Source organism: Carcharhinus amblyrhynchos, unplaced genomic scaffold (genome assembly GCF_965287045.1).
Source record: "Carcharhinus amblyrhynchos unplaced genomic scaffold, sCarAmb.v2.hapA chromosome_277, whole genome shotgun sequence".
Classification (NCBI taxonomy): Eukaryota; Metazoa; Chordata; class Chondrichthyes; order Carcharhiniformes; family Carcharhinidae; genus Carcharhinus; species Carcharhinus amblyrhynchos.
In genome coordinates, this window is record NW_027650017.1 from 131,861 (window position 1) to 151,497 (window position 19,637).

The 19,637-nt window shown below is 47.6% G+C and overlaps 1 protein-coding gene across 1 annotated transcript in view; it reads left to right on the forward strand.

Annotated features, from left to right (window-relative positions):
- The window catches only part of LOC145338983 (uncharacterized), an 88,636-nt gene that overhangs the window by 59,713 nt on the left and 9,286 nt on the right, over positions 1-19,637 (forward strand). The window contains exons 11-15 of the mRNA XM_080183403.1: positions 629-749; positions 3,780-3,855; positions 6,103-6,207; positions 8,252-8,323; positions 9,684-9,777. Of these exons, the coding sequence (XP_080039529.1) occupies positions 629-749; positions 3,780-3,855; positions 6,103-6,207; positions 8,252-8,323; positions 9,684-9,777 (468 nt within the window). The remainder of the gene's footprint in view (positions 1-628; positions 750-3,779; positions 3,856-6,102; positions 6,208-8,251; positions 8,324-9,683; positions 9,778-19,637) is intronic.

Consider the following 19,637-nt stretch of genomic DNA (forward strand, 5'->3'; position numbering starts at 1 on the left):
ACTAATAAATAAAGAAACATAAAAACTTTTAACTTAACTTTAACAGAATTAATCGACCCCCCCTCCCCTCACCATATTTTCCTCCCCACTGCTATTTTACGACAGATTCATCCAGACATGAACCTGTTGTGGGGATCCCTCCAGGGATTACAAAGGTGAGTATCATCTACCTTGCCCACCCCCTATTCCCCCACCTTCCCCCTGCTTCCCCCCGCCCCCCCATCCCTTCCCTGAGGAATGGGAGAGACCCAGACAGTGCTCTGGCACCTCTGATACAGGTTTGGCATGAGGATGGTGGGAAGGTGTATGTGGTTGGAAGATGGAGAGGGAGATGCTGGCAGTGACTGCTGGGGAGTGTGGAGGGCGGGGACTGGGGTGGGGGTGGGGTTGTGGGGAAATGGATGAGGGGGCAGATTCTAGCTTTGATCGCTGGGAGAGGGGGAGATGGCAGAGTTGATGGTGGGGGAAACGAGAGAGTGATGAGGGAAATTTCACAGTAACTTCATTGCAGTGTTAATGTAAGCTGACTTGTGACACTCACAAATAAAACTTTAAGAATATGCTAAAAGACGTGGTGTTGGATGCTTGTTGAGTTGAATAATTGCTGTTAACCTTCTCTGTGTTGCAGATCCCCTGTACAACATGTGCGAGCTACCAGAGGAAGTCTGGGATGGAAGAGAGAATGACATTATTTATGCCGAGCTGGTTCCTGGTTCCGTGGTGTGGGCGAAGCAGCTGGGATACCCATGGTGGGCTCACCAATGCACAAAGACCATTCCTGTTCCTTACTATCGGTTGCCATTCTCTTCAGCTACTTCAGTAGCCTGGGCTTGAGCTCTGGAATCATTTCCCAATATCCCCATCACTCTGCCTTGTTTGTCTGTTTTAAGAAGTTCAAGATCTTGGGCAGGATGGAGACTGATGTCCTTAGGGGTTGGGGAGGGGGTGGGGAAGTACTTGCCTTCCAGTGGTCGAGGTCCAGAACTGAAGTCATTGAGGTTTACAGCATGGAAACAGGCCCTTTGGCCCAACTTGTTCATGCTGCCCTTCTTTTCAAACCCCAAAGCTAGTCCCAATTGCCCGCATTTGGTCCATATCCCTCTATACCCATCTTGCCCGTGTAACTATCTACAAACGCTTTTTAAAAGACAAAATTGTACCTCCCTCTCAACTACTACCACTGACAGCTTGTTCCAGACACTTGCCACCCTTTGTGTGAAAAAATTACCCCTCTGGACCCTTTTGCATCTCTCCCCTCTCACCTTAAACCTATGCCTTCTAGTTTTAGACTCCCCTACTCTTGAGAGAAGATACTGACAACCTCGCTGATCTGTGCCTCTTAGCGTCAGGGCCAACTAGGGGGGGTTGTAGCCTGAGGATGAGGGGCAGTCAGGTGAGGCCACACCTAGACTATTATGTGCAGCTTTGGTGTCCTTATCTGAGGAAGGATGTCCTTGCTATCAAGGGAGTGCAGCGAAGGTGTCCCACTCTAATTTTTATTTTTATTCATTCGGGGTTGGGCTGGGTCAGCATTTATTGCCCATCGCTAGTTGCCCTTGGAGGGCATTTGAGAATCAACCACATTGGCTGTGGCTCTGGAGTTACATGTAGGCCAGACCGGGCAAGGACGGCAGATTTCCTTCCCTAAAGGAACCAGATGGGTTTTGCTGACAATCGATAATGGTTTCATGGTCAGTGATAGGTTCGTAATTCCAGATATTTTTCACTGAATTCAAATTTCACCATCTGCGGTGGCGGGATTCTAACCCAGGTGCCCAGAACATTAGCTGAGTTTCTGGATTCATAGTCTAGCGATAATACCACGAGGCCATCGCCTCTTCCTGGGATGACCTAGCGGTATAATCTGTCATATGAGGAGAGGCGAAGTTGGTTAGGATTATATTCACTGGAATTTAGAAGGGGGAGAGGGGATCTCATAGAAACTGACAAAATTCTAACAGGATCAGACAGAGAAGATTGAGAAAGAATGTTCCAGATGGTGCGGGAGTCCAGAACTGGGGGTCATAGTTTGATGATTAGAGCTGAGGTGAGGAGAAATTTCTTCACCCAGAGGGTGGTGAATGTGTGGAATTCACTCCCACAGAAAGTAGTGAAGGCCAAAATGTTGAGTGATTTCAGGAAGGAATTAGGAAAAGCTCTTGAGGCTAAGGCATGGAGGGATATGGGGGAAAAGGAGGAAATCAGGATATTGAATTTGATGATCAGCCATGATCAACATGAATGGCAGAGCAGGCTCGAAAGGCCGAATGGCCACCTGCTGCTTCGAGTGTCTATGTTTCGGCACTTGGCACAGTGGTTCGCACTGCTGCCTTCACAGCGCCATGGATCTGGGTTCGAGTCCTGGCTTGGGTCACTGTCTGTGCGAAGTTTGCGCATTCTCCCCGTGTCTGCATGGGTTTCCACCGGGTGCTCCAGTTTCCTCCCACACTCCAAAAATGTACGCATTAGATGTTGCCCATGCTGAATTGCCCCTTAGATGCACAGGTTAGGTGGATTGGCCATGCTAAATTGCCCTTTAGTGTCCAAAGATGTGCAGATTAGATGGATTGGCTGTGCTAAATTGCCCCTTAATGTCGAGGGGTTATGGGAATGTGGCCGAGGTGGGATTGTTGTCGGTGCAGGCTCGATGGGCTTCTTTCTGCACTGTTGGGATTCTATGAGTGGACTTCCCAAGCGAATCACCACCTCCAAAACACCAGCGGCGGCAGGAGGGCAATGGGCATGCACGCATTGGACTATTATTTAAATGGTAAAAAAATTGCAGCATGCTGCTGTGCAGAGGGACCTGGGTGTCCTAGTGCAAGAGTCTTGAGTTGATTTACAGGTGCAGCAAGGTAATTAAGAAGGCAAATGGAATTTTGTCTTTCATTGCTAGAGAGATAGAGTTTAAAAACAGTGAGGTTATGTTGCAGCTGTATAAGGTGCTGGTGAGGCCACACCTGGAGTACTGTGTACAGTTTTGGTCTCCTTACTTGAGAAAGGATATACTGGCACTGGAGGGGGTGCAGAGGAGATTCACTAGGTTGATTCCGGAGTTGAGAGGGTTGGCTTATGAGGAGAGACTGAGTCGCCTGGGACTATACTCACTGGAATTCAGAAGAATGAGGGGAAATCTTATGGAAACATATAAGATTATGAAGGGAATAGATAAGATAGAAGCAGGGAGGTTGTTTCCACTGGTGGGTGAAACTAGAACTAGGGGGCATGGCCTCAAAATAAGGGGGAGCAGATTTAGGACTGAGTTGAGGAGGAACTTCTTCACCCAAAGGGTTGTGAGTCTGTGGAATTCCCTGCCCAGTGAGGCTACCTCATTGAATGTTTTTAAGGCGAGGATAGATAGATTTTTGAACAGTAAAGGAATTAAGGGTTACAATGAGCGGCCTGGTAAGGGGAGCTGAAAAGATCAGCGATCATCTTATTGAATGGTGGAGCAGGCTGGAGAGGCCAGATGGCCCACCCCTGCTCCTAGTTCTTATGTTCTTGTTTAATGGTCACTTATGGGCCTTGGGTGGGTCGCACGCCTCCATGGTGATGGGTCGGAGGAGGCAGGAATGTGGCAGCTAACAGCATCCACTGCCGTTCCCACTTGATCCTACTCCCCTACCTCCCATTCCACCCCTGGGTATGTGTGGGTGTGAAGCCCCAAACCCCTGTTTCAGCGTTCCCAACCTAGGTGCGAGTTGCTCTGCAATTTAATTATTATAAGTATCTGGCCTGTGTCTAGCTGGCTTCGTAACTACCAATATTCGATTGTTTAGGTGGCCTGGCATGGTGGAACATGATCCTCAGACTGGAAAATACTTCATGTTCACCAGTGACTCAGATCAATTTCCGGTGAGTATCCTGATTTGAATGGACAAAGGCAAAATGGGCGGTACAGCGGCACAGTGATTAGCACTGCTGCCTCACAGCACCAAGGACTTGGATTTGATTCCCAGCTTGGGTCAGTGACTGTGTGGAGCCTGCATGTTCTCCCTGTGTCTGCATGGGTTTCCTCTGGGTGCTCCGGTTTTCTGCTACAGTCCGAAAGACATGCTGATTAGGGTGCATTGGGCACGCTAAATTCTCCCCCAGTGTTACCCGAATAGGCGCCGGAATGTGGCAGGATTGGGTAGAGTAAAGCTCTCTCTCCACTGTCCCCATCAAACACTCCCAGGACACGTACAGCACGGGGTTAGATACAGAGTAAAGCTCCCTCTACACTGTCCCCCCATCAAACACTCCCAGGACAGGTACAGCATGGGGTTAAATACAGAATACAGCTCCCTCTATACTGTCCCCATCAAACACTCCCAGGACAGGTACAGCACGGGGTTAGATACAGATTAAAGCTCCCTCTACACTGTCCCCCCATCAAACACTCTCAGGACAGGTACAGTGCGGGGTTAGATACAGAGTAAAGCTCCCTCTCCACTGTACCCCACCAAACACTCCCAGTACAGGTACAGCATGTTGTGGGTGATGTGTGCATCCAAAGATGTGGATAAATTTTTCCTCAATTTGACATCTCTCATTTCTTAAATGATTCCATGATGCTCATTTGAAAAAAAGCATCAGTAACTTCATATCTCAGTGGCTGGGTTTTGTATATGATAGCTATCTGTGAATGAGTCTCACCCAGTGTATGTTTCATAGCAAGAGGATTTGAGTATAGGGATTGGGATGTTTTGCTGCAACTGTACAGGGTGTTGGTGAGGCCATACCTGGAGTGTTGTGTGTAGTTTTGGTCTCCTTATGGAGGAAGGATGTCCTTGCTACAGAGGGAGCTCAGCGAGGATTTACCAGGCTGATTCCTGGGATGGCAGGCCTATCACATAAGGAGAGACTAAGTCGGTCAGGATTATATTCATTGGAGTTTAGAAGAGTGAGAGAGAATCTCATAGAAACTTATAAAATTCTAACAAGGTTAGACAGGAGGAGATTCAGAAAGCATGTTCCCGATGGTGGGAGAGTCCAGAACTAGGGGTCGTAGTTTGAGGATAATGGGTAAACCTTTTAGAACTGATGTGGAGATGCCGGCGTTGGACTGGGGTGGGCACAGTAAGGAGTCTCACAACGCCAGGTTAAAGTCCAACAGTTTAATTTGGTATATCATGAGCTTTCGGAGCGCTGCACCTTCATCGGGTGAGGGAATTTATACTCACCTGAGGAGGGCACAGCGCTCTGGGAACTCATGACACCAAATAAACCTGTTGGAATTCAACCTGGTGATGTGAGACTCCTTACTTTTAGGACTGAGGTGAGGAGAAATTTCTTCACCCAGAGAGAAGCGAATCTGTGGAATTCACTACCACAGGAAGTAATTGAGGCCAAAACATTGTGAGATTTCAAGAAGAAATTAGATATGGCAGAGCAGACTTGATGGGTCAGATGTATGGAAAAGTGTAGGTTAGATGGGCTTTAGATTGGTTTTACAGGTCAGCGCAACATTGAGGGCCAAAGGGCCTGTAGTGCGCTGTAATGTTCTATATATATTCTATATATAGCTCTTGGGGCTAAAGGGATCAAGGGATATGAGGGGAGAAAGGGGAGGAATCAGGATATTAGATTTGATGATCAGTCATGATCAAAATGAATGGTGGAGCAGGTTTGATGGGCCGAATGGCCTATTCCTGCTTCTAGTCCCTATATTCCCATGTAATTTTTTAAAAGTAAAAGTTCATTAGTCACAAGTAAGGCTCACATTAACACTGCAATGAAGTTACTGTAAAATTCCCGCAGTTGCCACACTCCGGCACCTGTTCAGTGTACCTAACCAGCATGTTTTTCGGACTGTGGGAGGAAACCGGAGCACCCGGAGGAAACCCACACAGACACGGGGAGAACGTGCAACCTCCACACAGGCAGTGACCCGAGCTGGGAACCGAACCCGGGTCCCTGGCGCTGTGAGGTTGCAGTGCTAACCCACCGTGCCGCCCTTAACTTGACATTGTCTGCGATCCGGCGCCTTGGCAGATCCCACTGGGAGAGGAGTGCATTTGGAGCCGGGTTTAGCTGTCTAAGTGTGTCACCATTAAACGATGTGAATTGAATTCTCCAATTGTAACCTCCTTTTTCCCCCCACCCCCGCTGCTTTTCCAGTCAAAATATCACATTACGTTTTTCGACACGACCGCAAGCCATGCATGGATTCCTGTGCCACTGATAAAGAGTTTCCAGGAAATTCCTCAAGAGAAAAACATCGCAGTAAGTAAACTCCATGAGCAGAATCTTGAGTACAAGTCATGTTTTCTTTTGCTATCTATTTTAAAGCGTTCCAATCAAACAGGGCTACTTCACCCTGAATGGTGTTGCGATGGCTGGCACAGTGGTCCGCACTGCTGCCTCACAGTACCAGGGACCTGGGTTCGATTCCCAGTTTGGGTCACTGTCTGTGCAGAGTCTGCACATTCTCCCCCCACTGTCTGCATGGGTTTTCTCCGGGTGCTCCAGTTTCCCCTCAGAGCCTGAAAGACGTGCTGGTTAGGACGCATTGACCCGATCAGGAGCCAGAGTGTGGTGACCAGAGGAATTTCACAATAACTTCATTACAGTATTAATGTTTGTTGTGGAGATGCCGGCGTTGTACTGAGGTGGGCTCAGTCAGAAGTCTCACAACACCAGGTTAAAGACCAACTGGTTTATTTGATAGCACAAACTTTTGGAGCGCTGTCCCTTCATCAGGTGAATGGACCTTATTTCAAAGTAAAGTAAAAGTTTATTTATTAGTGTCATCACAAGTCGGTTTACATTAACACCGCAATGAAGTTACTGTGAAGTTACTGCCACACTCCGGCGCCTATTTGGAGAACACTGAGGGAAACTTTAGCATGGCCAATGCACCCTAACCAGCACGTCTTTCAGACTGTGGGAGGAACCTGGAATGCATGACACCACATAACCCCGCCACAGCAACCTCTGCAAGACATGCTGGATCATTGACACGGATGCCATCATCTCACATGAGAACACCATCCACCAGGTACACGGTACATACTCTCGTGACCCGGCCAACGTTGTCTACCTGATACACTGCAGGAAAGGATGACCACTCCCCCCCCTCCCCCGAGGCATGGTACACTGGGGAGACCATGCAGACGCTACAACAATGGATGAATGAACACCACTCGATAGTCACAGGCAAGAGTGTTCTCTTCCTGTTGGGAAACACTTCAGCGCTCATGGGCATTCAGTCTCTGGCCTTCGGGTAAGGGTTCTCCAAGGCGGCCTTCAAGACACACAACAGCTCAGAGTGGCTGAGCAGAGACTGATAGCCAAGTTCCGCACACATGAGGACGGCCTCAACCGGGATCTTGGGTTCACGTCGCACTCCCACAACTTGCCTGGGTTTGCAAAATCTCACTAATCGTCCTGGCTGGAGACAATACACATCACTTTCACCTGCGCTTAACCCTCTCTCCACTCACATTGTCTGTACCTTTAAGACTTGATGACCTGTAAAGACTCGTATTCCAACCCTTATTTTGTAAATTGAGTTTGTGTCTTTATATGCCCAGTTATATGAGAACTGAAATCCTCCTCACCTGACGAAGGAGCAGCGCTCCGAAAGCTAGTGCCTTTTGCTACCAAATAAACCTGTGAGGCTTTAACCTGGTGTTGTGAGACATCTTGCTGAGCAAACTGGAACACAGGCGCAGCATAGTAGTTTGCACTGCTGCCTCACAGCCCCAGGGATCGGGGTTATGTTCTCAGCTTGGGTCACTGTTTGTGTGGAGTTTGCACATTCTCCCCGTGCCTGCGTGGGTTTCCGCCGGGTGCCCTGGTTTCCTCACACAGCCCAAAGACGTGCAAGTTAGGTGGATCGGACCATACTAAATTTCATCTTAGTGTTCGGGGGACTAACCAGGGTAAATGCTTGAGGTTGTGGGGATAGGGCCAGGGTCGGATTGTGAATGGGGCAGACTCGATGAGCTGACTGGCCTCCTTCTGCACTGTAAGGATTCTAGGATTCACCCGGAGGAAGCCCACGCAGACACGGAGTTGGGGGGGAAGCATGCATTCTCCGCGCAGACAGTGACCCAAGCCGGGAATCGAACCCGGGTCTCTGTTGCTGTGAGGCAGCAGTGCCTAACCACTGTGCCACCGTGCCACCCCCTTGTCCTGCGCAGCAGGCACTATACATCTCAGAATGTTTCGAGATGCAATAGACTGCTGCACAAACACGTGTTCTTCCACTGGATTATTACAGAAAGGACTTGACTTTGTTTTATTCTGTTTCTCTTTACCCCAGAGACGTGATTTCAGCAAGAGGATAAATGCAGCCAAGAAGATGGCTGAGGAGGCTCAGAAAGTGAAAATACAGGTCATTTGGAATCTCTGTTCTGTTTCTGATTACATAGAACGCTACAGCACAAACAGGCCTTTCGGCCCATAAGTTGCGCCGATCATATCCATACCTACCAGGCCATAGAACTATCTATAACTCCCAATCCCATTAAATCCCATGTACTCATCCTGAAGTCTTTTATAAGACCCTAGCGAGTTCGCCTCCACCACCACCAACAGCAGCCAATTCCACTCACCCACCACCCTCTGAGTGAAAAACTTACCCCTGACATCTCCATTCTCTGATTTGATTCATTATTGTCACATGTATTGGGATACAGTGAAAAGTATTGTTTCTTGTGCGCTATACAAACAAAGCATACCATTCATAGACTACATATGGGAGAAGGATTTGATTTGATTTATTATTGTCACATATTGGGATACAGTGAAAAGTATTGTTTCTTGCGCGCTATACAGACAAAGCATACCATTCATAGAGAAGGAAAGGAGAGAGTGCAGAATGTAGTGTTACAGTCATAGCTAGGGTGTCGAGAAAGATCAACTTAATGCGAGGTAGGTCCATTCAATAGTCTGACAGCAGCAGGGAAGAAGCTGTTCTTGAGTCGGTCGGTACGTGACCTCAGACTTTCTGACAGAAGGAGGTGGAAGAGAATATGTCCTGTCTTGAATTATGCTGGCTGCTTTTCCCGAGGCAGTGGGAAGTGTAGACAGAGTCAGTGGATGGGAGGCTGGTTTGCGTGATGGATTAGACTACATTTATGATCTTTTGTAGTTTCTTGCGGTCTTGGGCAGAGCAGGAGCTCATACCAAGCTGTGATGCAACGAAAAATAATGCTTTCAATGGTGCACCTGTAGAAGTTGATGAGAGTCGTAGCCAAATTTCTTTAGCCTCCTGAGAAAGTAGAAGTATTGGTGGGCTTGCTTAACTATAGTGTCAGTAAGTGTGAGTATATGTGTGTGTGTAAATGTGAGTGTGTGAGTGCGAGTGCATGTGTGTGCGGAAGTGTGTGCGTGAGTGAGTGAATGTGTATGTGAGTGAGTGTGTAATTATGTGTGTGTGAGTGTGTGTGTGTGTGGGAGTATGTATGAGTGTGTGTGAGTGTTTGTGCGTGTGGGAGTATGTGAGAGTGTGTGTGTGTGTGGGAGTATGTGTGAATGTGTGTGAGACTATGAGTGTGTGTGTGAGTGTTTGTGTGTGTGTGTGGGAGTATGTGTGTGTGTGTGTTTGTGTGTGTGGGAGTATGTGTGATTGTGTGTGTGTGTTTGAGTGTGTGTGAGTATGTGCATGAGTGTGTGTGTAAAACAGGGATTGCACGGATGCACTAAATAAAGCACTATTTCACTTTTTAAAATTATTGAATTTGATTTTGTAGGATCGAATATCCCGTTTTGGCTTTGCTGTCGGATGCAGCAGGAACGGAGATGCTGAACTTTCTGATGAGGACGATTCCAGTCAGGATTCACTGGGTATGACTTTTTTTATGCCTCATTCACAATTGGAATAACGTGGAAGATACTGTTTTCCATGTCACAGCAGAATGGGTGGCATGGTGGTTCGCACTGCTGCCTCACAATTCCAGGGACTGGGTTTGACTTGTGGCCTTGAGTCACTGCATGCCCTCCCCGTATCTGTGTGGGTTTCCTCTGGGTCCTCCAGTTTCCCTTTCACACTCCAAAAGATGTGCAGGTTAGGTGGATTGGCCATGCTAAATTACCCCATAGTGTCCAAAGATGTGCAGGTGAGGTGGATTGGCCATGCTAAATTGTCCCTTAGTGTCCAAAGATATGCAGGTTAGGTGGATTGGCCATGATAAATTGCCCTTCAGTGTCGGGGGATTAGCAGGGGAAATACATGGGGTGGGATTTTACAGCCTGGCTCATCCTGAAAGGTCAATCTTTCCATGATCCATCCCTCGCCTGCTCGATTCCCATGGTGGGAGGGGCGGTGAAGGTCTAGTGATGGGGTTAAGGGGGTACGGTTTGGATGGGATTGCTGTCACTGCAGGCCCAATGGGCCAAATGGCCTCCTCCTGCACTGGGGACCGCGGGAGGAAACCAGAGCACCCAGAGGAAACCCATGCAGACACACGGAGAAGGCGTGGACTCTGCACAGACAATGACCCAAAGCCGGGAAGTCATGTTATTTCATGATTTTAACCTGAGGTGAGGGCTGGGAGGGGATGAGGGAGCCACGTTGGCATGGAGGAGTAAGGGAGGGGGGTTAACGGGGGAACAGAGCTGGTGGTGGAATGGGGGCTGCACGTGGGGACTCTATGAAGGCTCTCCAATTAGTCCCATTACTCCCGTCCATCCCCATAACCCTTTAAATTTATTCCCCTTCAGTAACCTATTTGAAGTCATTCATCCTCTGCACTTACACAATGCCAGGATGATCCGAGTAACTCGGGTGTCTACTGTACTTGTCAGGGCCACACAGACACGGAGGAAAGAACGTGCAGACTCCACACAGACAGTTACCCGAGTCGGGAATCGAACCCAGGTCCCTGGAGCTGTGAGGCAGCAGACCTCTGGAGAGGCCCTACCTGACACAACCATTGGGCCCCGCGTTCGCATATGTATTGATATGTGTGTACATTCCCCAGACGGCCGATCATAGACACCTGAGTAATCATTGCTCTGGTTTCCTCCCACAGTCCAAAAGATGTGCTGGTTAGGGTGCATTGGCCATGCTAAATTCTCCCTCAGTGTTACCCGAACAGGTGCCGGAGTGTGGCGACTAGGAGAGTTTTGATTTGATTTGATTTGATTTATTATTGTCACATGTATTGGGATACAAAAGTATTGTTTCTTGTGTGCTATACAGACAAAGCATACCGTTCATAGAGTACATAGAGGAGAAGGATTTGATTTATTATTGTCACACGTATTGGGATACAGTGAAAAGTATTGTTTCTTGCATGCCATACAGACAAAGCGTACTGTTCATAGAGTACATAGGGGAGAAGGATTTGATTTGATTTATTGTTGTCACATGTATTGGGATACAGTGAAGAGTGTTCTTTCTTGCTTGCTACACAAACAAAGCATACCTTTCATAGAGAAGGAAAGGAGAGAGTGCAGAATGCAGTGTTACAGTCATAGCTAGGGTGTAGAGAAAGATCAACTTAATGTGAGGTAGGTCCTTTCAAAAGTCTGACAGCAGCAGGGAAGAAGCTGTTCTTGAGTCGGTTGGTACGTGACCTCAGATTTTTGTGTCTTTTTCCTGAAGGAAGAAGGTGGCAGAGAGAATGTTCAGGGTGCGTGGGGTCCTTAATTATGCCGGCTGCTTTTCCCGAGGCAGCGGGAAGTGTAGACAGAGTCAATGGATGGGAGGCTGGTTTGTGTGATGGATTGGGCTACATTCACAACCTTTTGTAGTTCCTTGCGGTCTTGGGCAGAGCAGGAGCTCATACCAAGCTGTGATACAACCAGAAAGAATGCTTTCTATGGTGCATCTGTAAAGGTTGGTGAGAGTCCTGGCTGACATGCCAGATTTCCTTAGTCTTCTGAGAAAGTAGAGGCATTGATGGGCTTTCTTAACTATGGTGTCAGTATAGTGGGGAACCAGGACAGGTTGTTGGTGACCTGGACACCTAAAAACATGAAGCTCTCGAACCTTGCTACTTCGTACCCGTTGATGTAGACAGGGGCATGTTCTCCTTTACGCTTCCTGAATTCGATGACAATCTCCTTCGTTTTGTTGACATTGACGGACAGATTATTGTTGCAGCGCCAGTTCACCACATTCTCTATCTCATTCCTGTGCTCTGTCGCGCCATTGTTTGAGATCTGACCCTGGTGTTGTCACAGTAAAAGGTCTGACAACACCAGGTTTTAGTCCAACCGATTTATTTGTTAGTAAACCCACAAGCTTTCGAGGGGACTCCCTCTTCGTCAGGTGAATGGAGAGTTCTGGCCTCGGACAGAGCATATAAAGCACAGACAGTTTAGAGATTACTGATTGGAATGCGAATCTTTACACCTAACCTGCTGTTCAAGTCCTAAAGTGGCCGACAATGTGTGTGGAAGGAGCACTGATCACAGGTTAAAGAGATGTGTATTGTCTCCAGACAGCACAGTGAGTGAGGTTTTGCAAACCCAGGCAAGTAACGGGGGTTACAGATAGTGCGACATGAACCCAAGATCCCTGTTGAGACCGTCCTCATGTGTGTAGAACTTGGCTATCAGTCTCTGCTCAGCGACTCTGCGCTGTCGTGTGTCGTGAAGGCCGCCTTGGAGAACGCTTACCAGAAGGTCAGAGGCGGAATGCCCGTGACTACTGAAGTGTTCGCCAACAGGAAGGGAACAGTCTTGCCCGGTGATTGTCGAGCGATGTTCATTCATCCGTTGTCGTGGCGTCAGTGTTGTCAGCAAACTTGAAAATCAAATCAGAGGGGAATTTGGCCGCACAGTCATAGGTGTATAAGGAGTGTAGTAGGGGCCTGAGAACACAGCCTTGTGAGGCACTGGTGTTGAGGATGATCGTGGATGATGGTTTTCACAGTAACTTCACTGCAATGTTAATGTCAGCCTACTTGTGACTAATAAATAAACTTTAAACTTAAATTCTTCCTCAGTGTTAGCCGAACACTGACGATTAGCCTACTTCTGACGCCAATAAGTGAACTTAAACTTAAAATTCGGGTCACACATAATGGGGAGGCGATGGCCTTACTGGTATTATTGTTGGACCATTGAACCAGAAGCTCAGCTAATGTTCCTGGGGATCCGAGTTCAAATCCCGCCACGGCACGTGGTGGAATCTGAATTCAATTAAAACAAAAAATCTGGAATTAAGAATCTACTGATGACCCATTGTCGGAAAAACCCATCTGGTTCATGGTGGCGCAGTGGTTAGTACTGCTGCCTCACAGTGCCAGGGACTCAGCTTGGGTCACTGTCTGTGCGGAAGGAGATCTGCCGTCCTTACCCGGTCTGGCCTACATGTGACTCCAGAGCAATGAGGTTGACTCTCAACTGCCCCACTGAAATGGCCTAGCAAGCCACTCAGTTCAAGGGCAACTAGGGATGGGCAATAAATGCTGACCCAGCCAGTGATGCCCATGTCCTACGATTGAGTAACAAAGAAAATTCAGGCTTCCTTACATGTTGTTCCTCAAAGTTGGGGCCCGTTTTAGGAATGTGAACCACACAAGGAAGTTCACTCTAACCACAGGCTCTTATTGCGGTATACAATGTTACTGTACGCCGCTATTTGCGATCACATTTAAAACGGAGCTAGCGATCAGATCGGAATATTTAAGTTTACTTATCAGTGTTACAAGTCGGCTCACATTAACACTGCTGTGAAAAATTACTGTGAAAATCTTCTCACTCCGGCTCCTGTTCTGGTAACACTGAGGGGGAATTTAGCACGGCCGATCCACCCTAACCAGCACGTCTTTCCGGCTGTGGGAGGAAACCGGAGCGCCTGGAGGAAACCCACACAGTCACGGGTAGGAGGGGGGAGGACCATGCAGACTCCGCACAGACAGTGACCCAGGCTGGGAATTGAACCCGGGAACCTGGTGCTGTGAGGCAGCAGCGCTAACCACCGTGCCACTGATCCTGCCCTCTTCGGAGGGGATTTTATTGAGTGGGAGTGTCAAGGGGGATTACGTAGATACCCCAGTCATACCCCAGCAAGGAGTCACACCTGAGACTGGCAGGGAACATAGATAATAGGTGCAGGAGTAGGAGGCCATTCAGCCCCTCGAGCCTGCACCCCCATTTAATTGGTCATGGCTGCTTTGAGCCCGGGTCCCTGGGGTGCTGCAAGTGCTAACCACCGTGCCGTCCCCCTCGTTTGAACCTGTGTTCCTTTGCCATGGTCTCCAACTTTAAACCAGTATTATTCAGGATTTATTTTTTAACTTTCCCTTAATTATCTTATTACGAGATCGCCTCTCAGGACGCCTCTTTTCTGGGCCGAGCAGCCCAAATCTTTCCTCGGAACCCTGGCACTGGGAACTAACCTCGTGCCTCTTCTCTGTGCTCACTGCCAGGGCTCGCGTGTCCTCCGGTGTCACAGTGATCAGAAATGGACACAGTGCTGCCCATTTCCCCCCCGATGACAGTAACCCTTCCATAGGGAAGCAAATTGTTCACAGGAACGTCGGAATTAGGAGCGGAAGATGGGCAAATTCAGCCCTCTTGAGCCTGCTGCGCCATTCAGTCGGATCGTGGCTGACTTCTCCCTGGTCTCAAATCCACCTCCCCACCTGCTCGCCATCTCCCTTTGAACCGTTTTTTTTTTGAAATCGTGAAATATAGCGTGCAGACTCCGCACAGACAGTGACCCGAGCCGGGAATCGAACCCGGGTCCCTCGCACTCTGAGGCAGCAGTGCTAACCCGCTGTGCCACTGTTCCTGCTTGAAACAATTCAGCGCTACGGGGCATCGAGTTCCACAAATTCACCCCACCCTCTGTGAGAAGTAGTTTCGCCTCATCTCAGTTTTAAATCTACTGCCTCTCAATCTATACCCTGTCACCTCTTGTTCTAGATTGCCCCACACAGGGGAAATATTTAGTCTACATTCACGCTATCAATCCCTTTTAGAATTTCATATCCCTTGATCAGATCCCTGTCATCCTTCATTGTCAGCCACTTCAGGTCTTGAACAGCAGGTTAGGTGTAAGGATTCGCATTTTAATCAGTAATCTCTAAACTGTCTGTGCTTTATATGCTCTGTCTGAGGCCAGAACTCTCCATTCACCTGACGAAGAGGCTGTCCCCTCGAAAGCTAGTGAGAATATTATCAAATAAATAGGTTGGACTAAAACCTGGTGTTGTCAGACTTTTTACTATCCTTCTACACTCCAGCGAGTACAACCCCAAACTGTTTAATCTCTCCTCATAAGTCAACCCTTCCATCCCCGGAATCAATCTGGGCGAACCTCCTCTGAACTGCCTCAAATGTCACCACATCTTTCCTCAAAGAAGGAGACCAAAGCTGGATACAGTGCTACAGATATTGTCTCACCAACATCTTATACAATTGCAACCACACTCCTCTAGTTTTATACTCCAGTCTCTTTGCAATAAACGTCAACATCCCATTTGCCTTTTTTTAATCATGTGCTGCACCTGCGTGCCGACTTTCTGCGATTCATGGACAATGACACCCAGATCCCTCTGCCCCAGACGCATTTTGAGTCTGCTTTTCATTCGGATAAATAATTTGCCTTTCAATTTTATCTGCCAAAATGAACAACCTCACACTTATCTACGTTAAACATCGTGTCCATCTGAGCGTAGCCATCTGTGGTTAGCACAGGTCCAATTCCCAGCTTGTCTCACTTTCTGTGCAGAGTCTGCCCACTTCCACCACCCCCCTCCACCGCCGTGTCTTTGTGGGTTTCCTCCGGGTGCTCCGGTTTCCTCCCACAGTCCGAAAGGCGTGCTGCTTAGGATGGATTGGCCGTGCTAAATTCTCCCTCAGCGTTGTGGAGATGCCGGCGTTGGACTGTGGTGGGCACAATAAGAAGTCTCACAACAGCTGGTTAAAGTCCAACAGGTTTATCTGGTAGCACAAGCTTTCGTATCACCGTTCCTTGACTCACCTGATGAAGGAGCAGCGCTCCGAAAGCTCGTGCTACCAAATAAACCCGTTGGACTTTAACCTGGTATTGTGAGACTTCTTACTTCTCCTTCAGTGTTACCCATACAGGCGCCAGACTGTGGCGACTGGGGGATTTGCACAGTAACGTCATTGCAGCATTAACGTAAGCCTACTTGTGACACTAATAAATAAACTTTAGATCAGGGTGGTTTGGCCATGCTAAATTCTCCCTCAGTGTTCCCTGACCAGGGGCTGGGACTGTAGCAACTAGGGGATTTTCATAGTAACTTCATTGCAGCGTTAATGTAAGCCAACTTGTGACACTAATAAATAAAACTTTATGTTAGGTGCATTGGCCGTGCTAAATTCTCCCTCGGTGTTACCTGAACAGGGGCTGGGAGTGTAGCAACTAGGGGATTTTCACAGTAACTTCATTGCAGCGTTAATGTAAGCCAACTTGTGACAGTAATAAATAAAACTTTATGTTAGGCGCATTGGCCATGCTAAATTCTCCCTCGGTGTTACCCGATCAGGTGTCGGAGTGTGGCGACTGGGGGATTTTCGCGGTAACTTCATTGCAGTGTTAATGTAAGCCGACCTGTGGCACTAATAAATAAAGTTTAAAGCGTGTACAAAAGCATCAGCTTTGAAGTCATTGCACTTGTTTCCACAGAGACTCCCTGTGTTGTCAAGGATGAGAAAAGACCTCGGCCTAGGAAGGAGGAGGGTACTCGGAGAGCGGTAGGTCTCAGTACAATGTCCAGACCTGCGATATGTGTTAAGTTACTTGAACTAAGGCGAGACAGCTATAGAGAGAAGTGTGGACGGATCTGGGCATCTCTGGGCTAGAGAGAGAGAGAGATCACACCTCATTAATAGGCCAGTTGGGCACCGCAGGGGCTGGGGTGTATTATAGACCCCGACAGTCACATTTTGATTTAATGTTTTGAGTTTCCTTTCAACTTTGTTTTTTGTTCGGGCTGCACCCCCTCCTTTTGGGGAGCTGCCCCTTTTAATTTCTCCCTAAGTTAATTTGAGCTATTTGGTTGGTGTCAAAAAGAGCTACCTCATTGATCAGTGCTGGCAGGTGTGTGCTTTGAATATCAGGTGTGGTTGTGATTGGCTGAAAACAGCTAATTGATTTTGATTTGATTTATTATTGTCACATGTATTGGGATACAGTGAAAAGTATTGTTTCTTGTGCGCTATGCAGACAACGCGTACCATTCATAGAGTACGTAGGGGAGAAGGATTTGTTTTATTATTGTCACATGTATTGGGATACAGTGAAAAGTATTGTTTCTTGCGTGCTAGACAGACAACGCATACCATTCATAGAGTACATAGGGGAGAAGGATTTGTTTTATTATTGTCACATGTATTGGGATGCAGTGAAAAGTATTGTTTCTTGTGCACTATACAAAGCATACTGTTCATAAAGTATTTCGGGGAGAAGGATTTGATTTGATTTATTATTGTCACATGTATTGGGATACAGTGAAAAGTATTGTTTCTTGTGCGCTATACAGACAACGCGTACCATTCATAGAGTACGTAGGGGAGAAGGATTTGTTTTATTATTGTCACATGTATTGGGATACAGTGAAAAGTATTGTTTCTTGCGCGCTAGACAGACAACGCATACCATTCATAGAGTACATAGGGGAGAAGGATTTGTTTTATTATTGTCACATGTATTGGGATGCAGTGAAAAGTATTGTTTCTTGTGCACTATACAAAGCATACTGTTCATAAAGTATTTCGGGGAGAAGGATTTGATTTGATTTATTATTGTCACATGTATTGGGATACAGTGAAAAGTATTGTTTCTTGTGCGCTATACAGACAACGCGTACCATTCATAGAGTACGTAGGGGAGAAGGATTTGTTTTATTATTGTCACATGTATTGGGATACAGTGAAAAGTATTGTTTCTTGCGCGCTATACAGACAACGCATACCATTCATAGAGTACATAGGGGAGAAGGATTTGTTTTATTATTGTCACATGTATTGGGATGCAGTGAAAAGTATTGTTTCTTGTGCACTATACAAAGCATACTGTTCATAAAGTATTTCAGGGAGAAGGATTTGATTTGATTTATTATTGTCACATGTATTGGGATACAGTGAAAAGTATTGTTTCTTGCAAGCTGTACAAACAAAGCATACCATTCACAGAGAAGGAAAGGTAGAGGATGCAGAATGTAGTGTCACAGTCACAGATCAACTTAATACGAGGTAGGTCCATTCAAAAGTCAGACGGCAGCAGGGAAGAAGCTGTTCTTGAGTCGGTTGATACAGAACATTTTGTCCCTTTTGGAAGAGAGAATGTCCGGGGTGTGGCTTATCCTTGATTATGCTGGCTGCTTTGCTGAGGCAGCGGGAAGTGTAGACAGAGTCAATGGATGGGAGGCTGGTTTGTGTGATGGATTGGGCTACATTTATGACCCTTTGTAGTTTCTTGCAGTCTTGGGCAGAGCAGGAGCCCATACCAAGCTGTGATACAACCGGAAAGAATGCTTTCTATGGTGCATCTGTAAAAGTTGGTGAGAGTCGTAGCTGACAAGCCAAATTTCCTTAGTCTTCTGAGAAAGTAGAGGCGTTAGAACAAAGAACAACCCAGTGCGGGAAGCAGGCCCTTCGGCCCAACGAGCCCGCACCGCCGCATCACCCTACACCTATTCTAACCTGCGTGTCTACGAATGGAACCCCTAACTTAGCCAGATTCAGGGGAGAATAGTGTCAATTTGGTAAACCAATCAGCCTAAGAGCACATCTTTGGGGTGTGGGAGGAAACCGGAGCGCCCGGAGGAAACCCACGCAACCACAGGGAGAATGCACAAACTCCCACAGACACAGGCCCAAATCCATGTATCTGCACAGCCAGCAGTGCTAGTCACCGAGCTGTTGCGGCGCCCTTCTACCGGTCCAGGATCAAGCACACACACCGACACGAAGTACTAGGCCTCTCCCGGAACCTCCAAGAGCAGCCCACGCACGACCCACCGTGTGCATGCCCCTCGTTTGACAACGAGGTGGACCTCCACCTGCGGAATAGTGGACTTCTTGCCTGCAGTGTCGGCATGGGGGTTACCAGGACAGGTTGTTGGTGATCTGAACACCTAAAACCTTGAAGCTTTCAATCTTTTCTACTTCATCCTTGCGTCTGTGTATCATCTCTTAACATAGCAAAATGTCCCAAAGTGTGTCACAGACGGTTAAAGCTCAAACCACCAAGCCACGTAACCAAATGTCAGTTTAAGTTGAAAGTTTATTTAATAGTGCACCAAGTAGGTTTACATTAACAATGCAATGAAGTTACTGTGAAATTCCCCTGGTGGCCACAATCCGGTGCCTGTTCGGGTAACACTGAGTGAGAATTTAGCACGGCCAATGCACCCGAACCCAGCACGTCTTTCGGACTGTGGGAGGAAACCGGAGCACCCGGAGGAAACCCACGCAGACACGGTCGGGGGAGAACGTGCAGACTCTGCACAGACAGTGACACAAGCCAGGAATCGAACCCGGCTCCCTGGTGCTGTGAAGCAGCTGTGCTAATCACTGTGCTACCTGTGACTGAGGTGAGGAGAAATTTCTTCACCCAGAGGGTGGTGACTGTGTGGAATTCACTACCACAGAAAGTAGTCGAGGCCAAAATGTGGTGTGATTTCAGGAAGAAATTAGATATAGCTCTGCGGGGGGTTTCGGGCGGGGGGGGTGTGGTGAAAGGGATCAAGGGATATGGGAGGAAGGGAGGGATC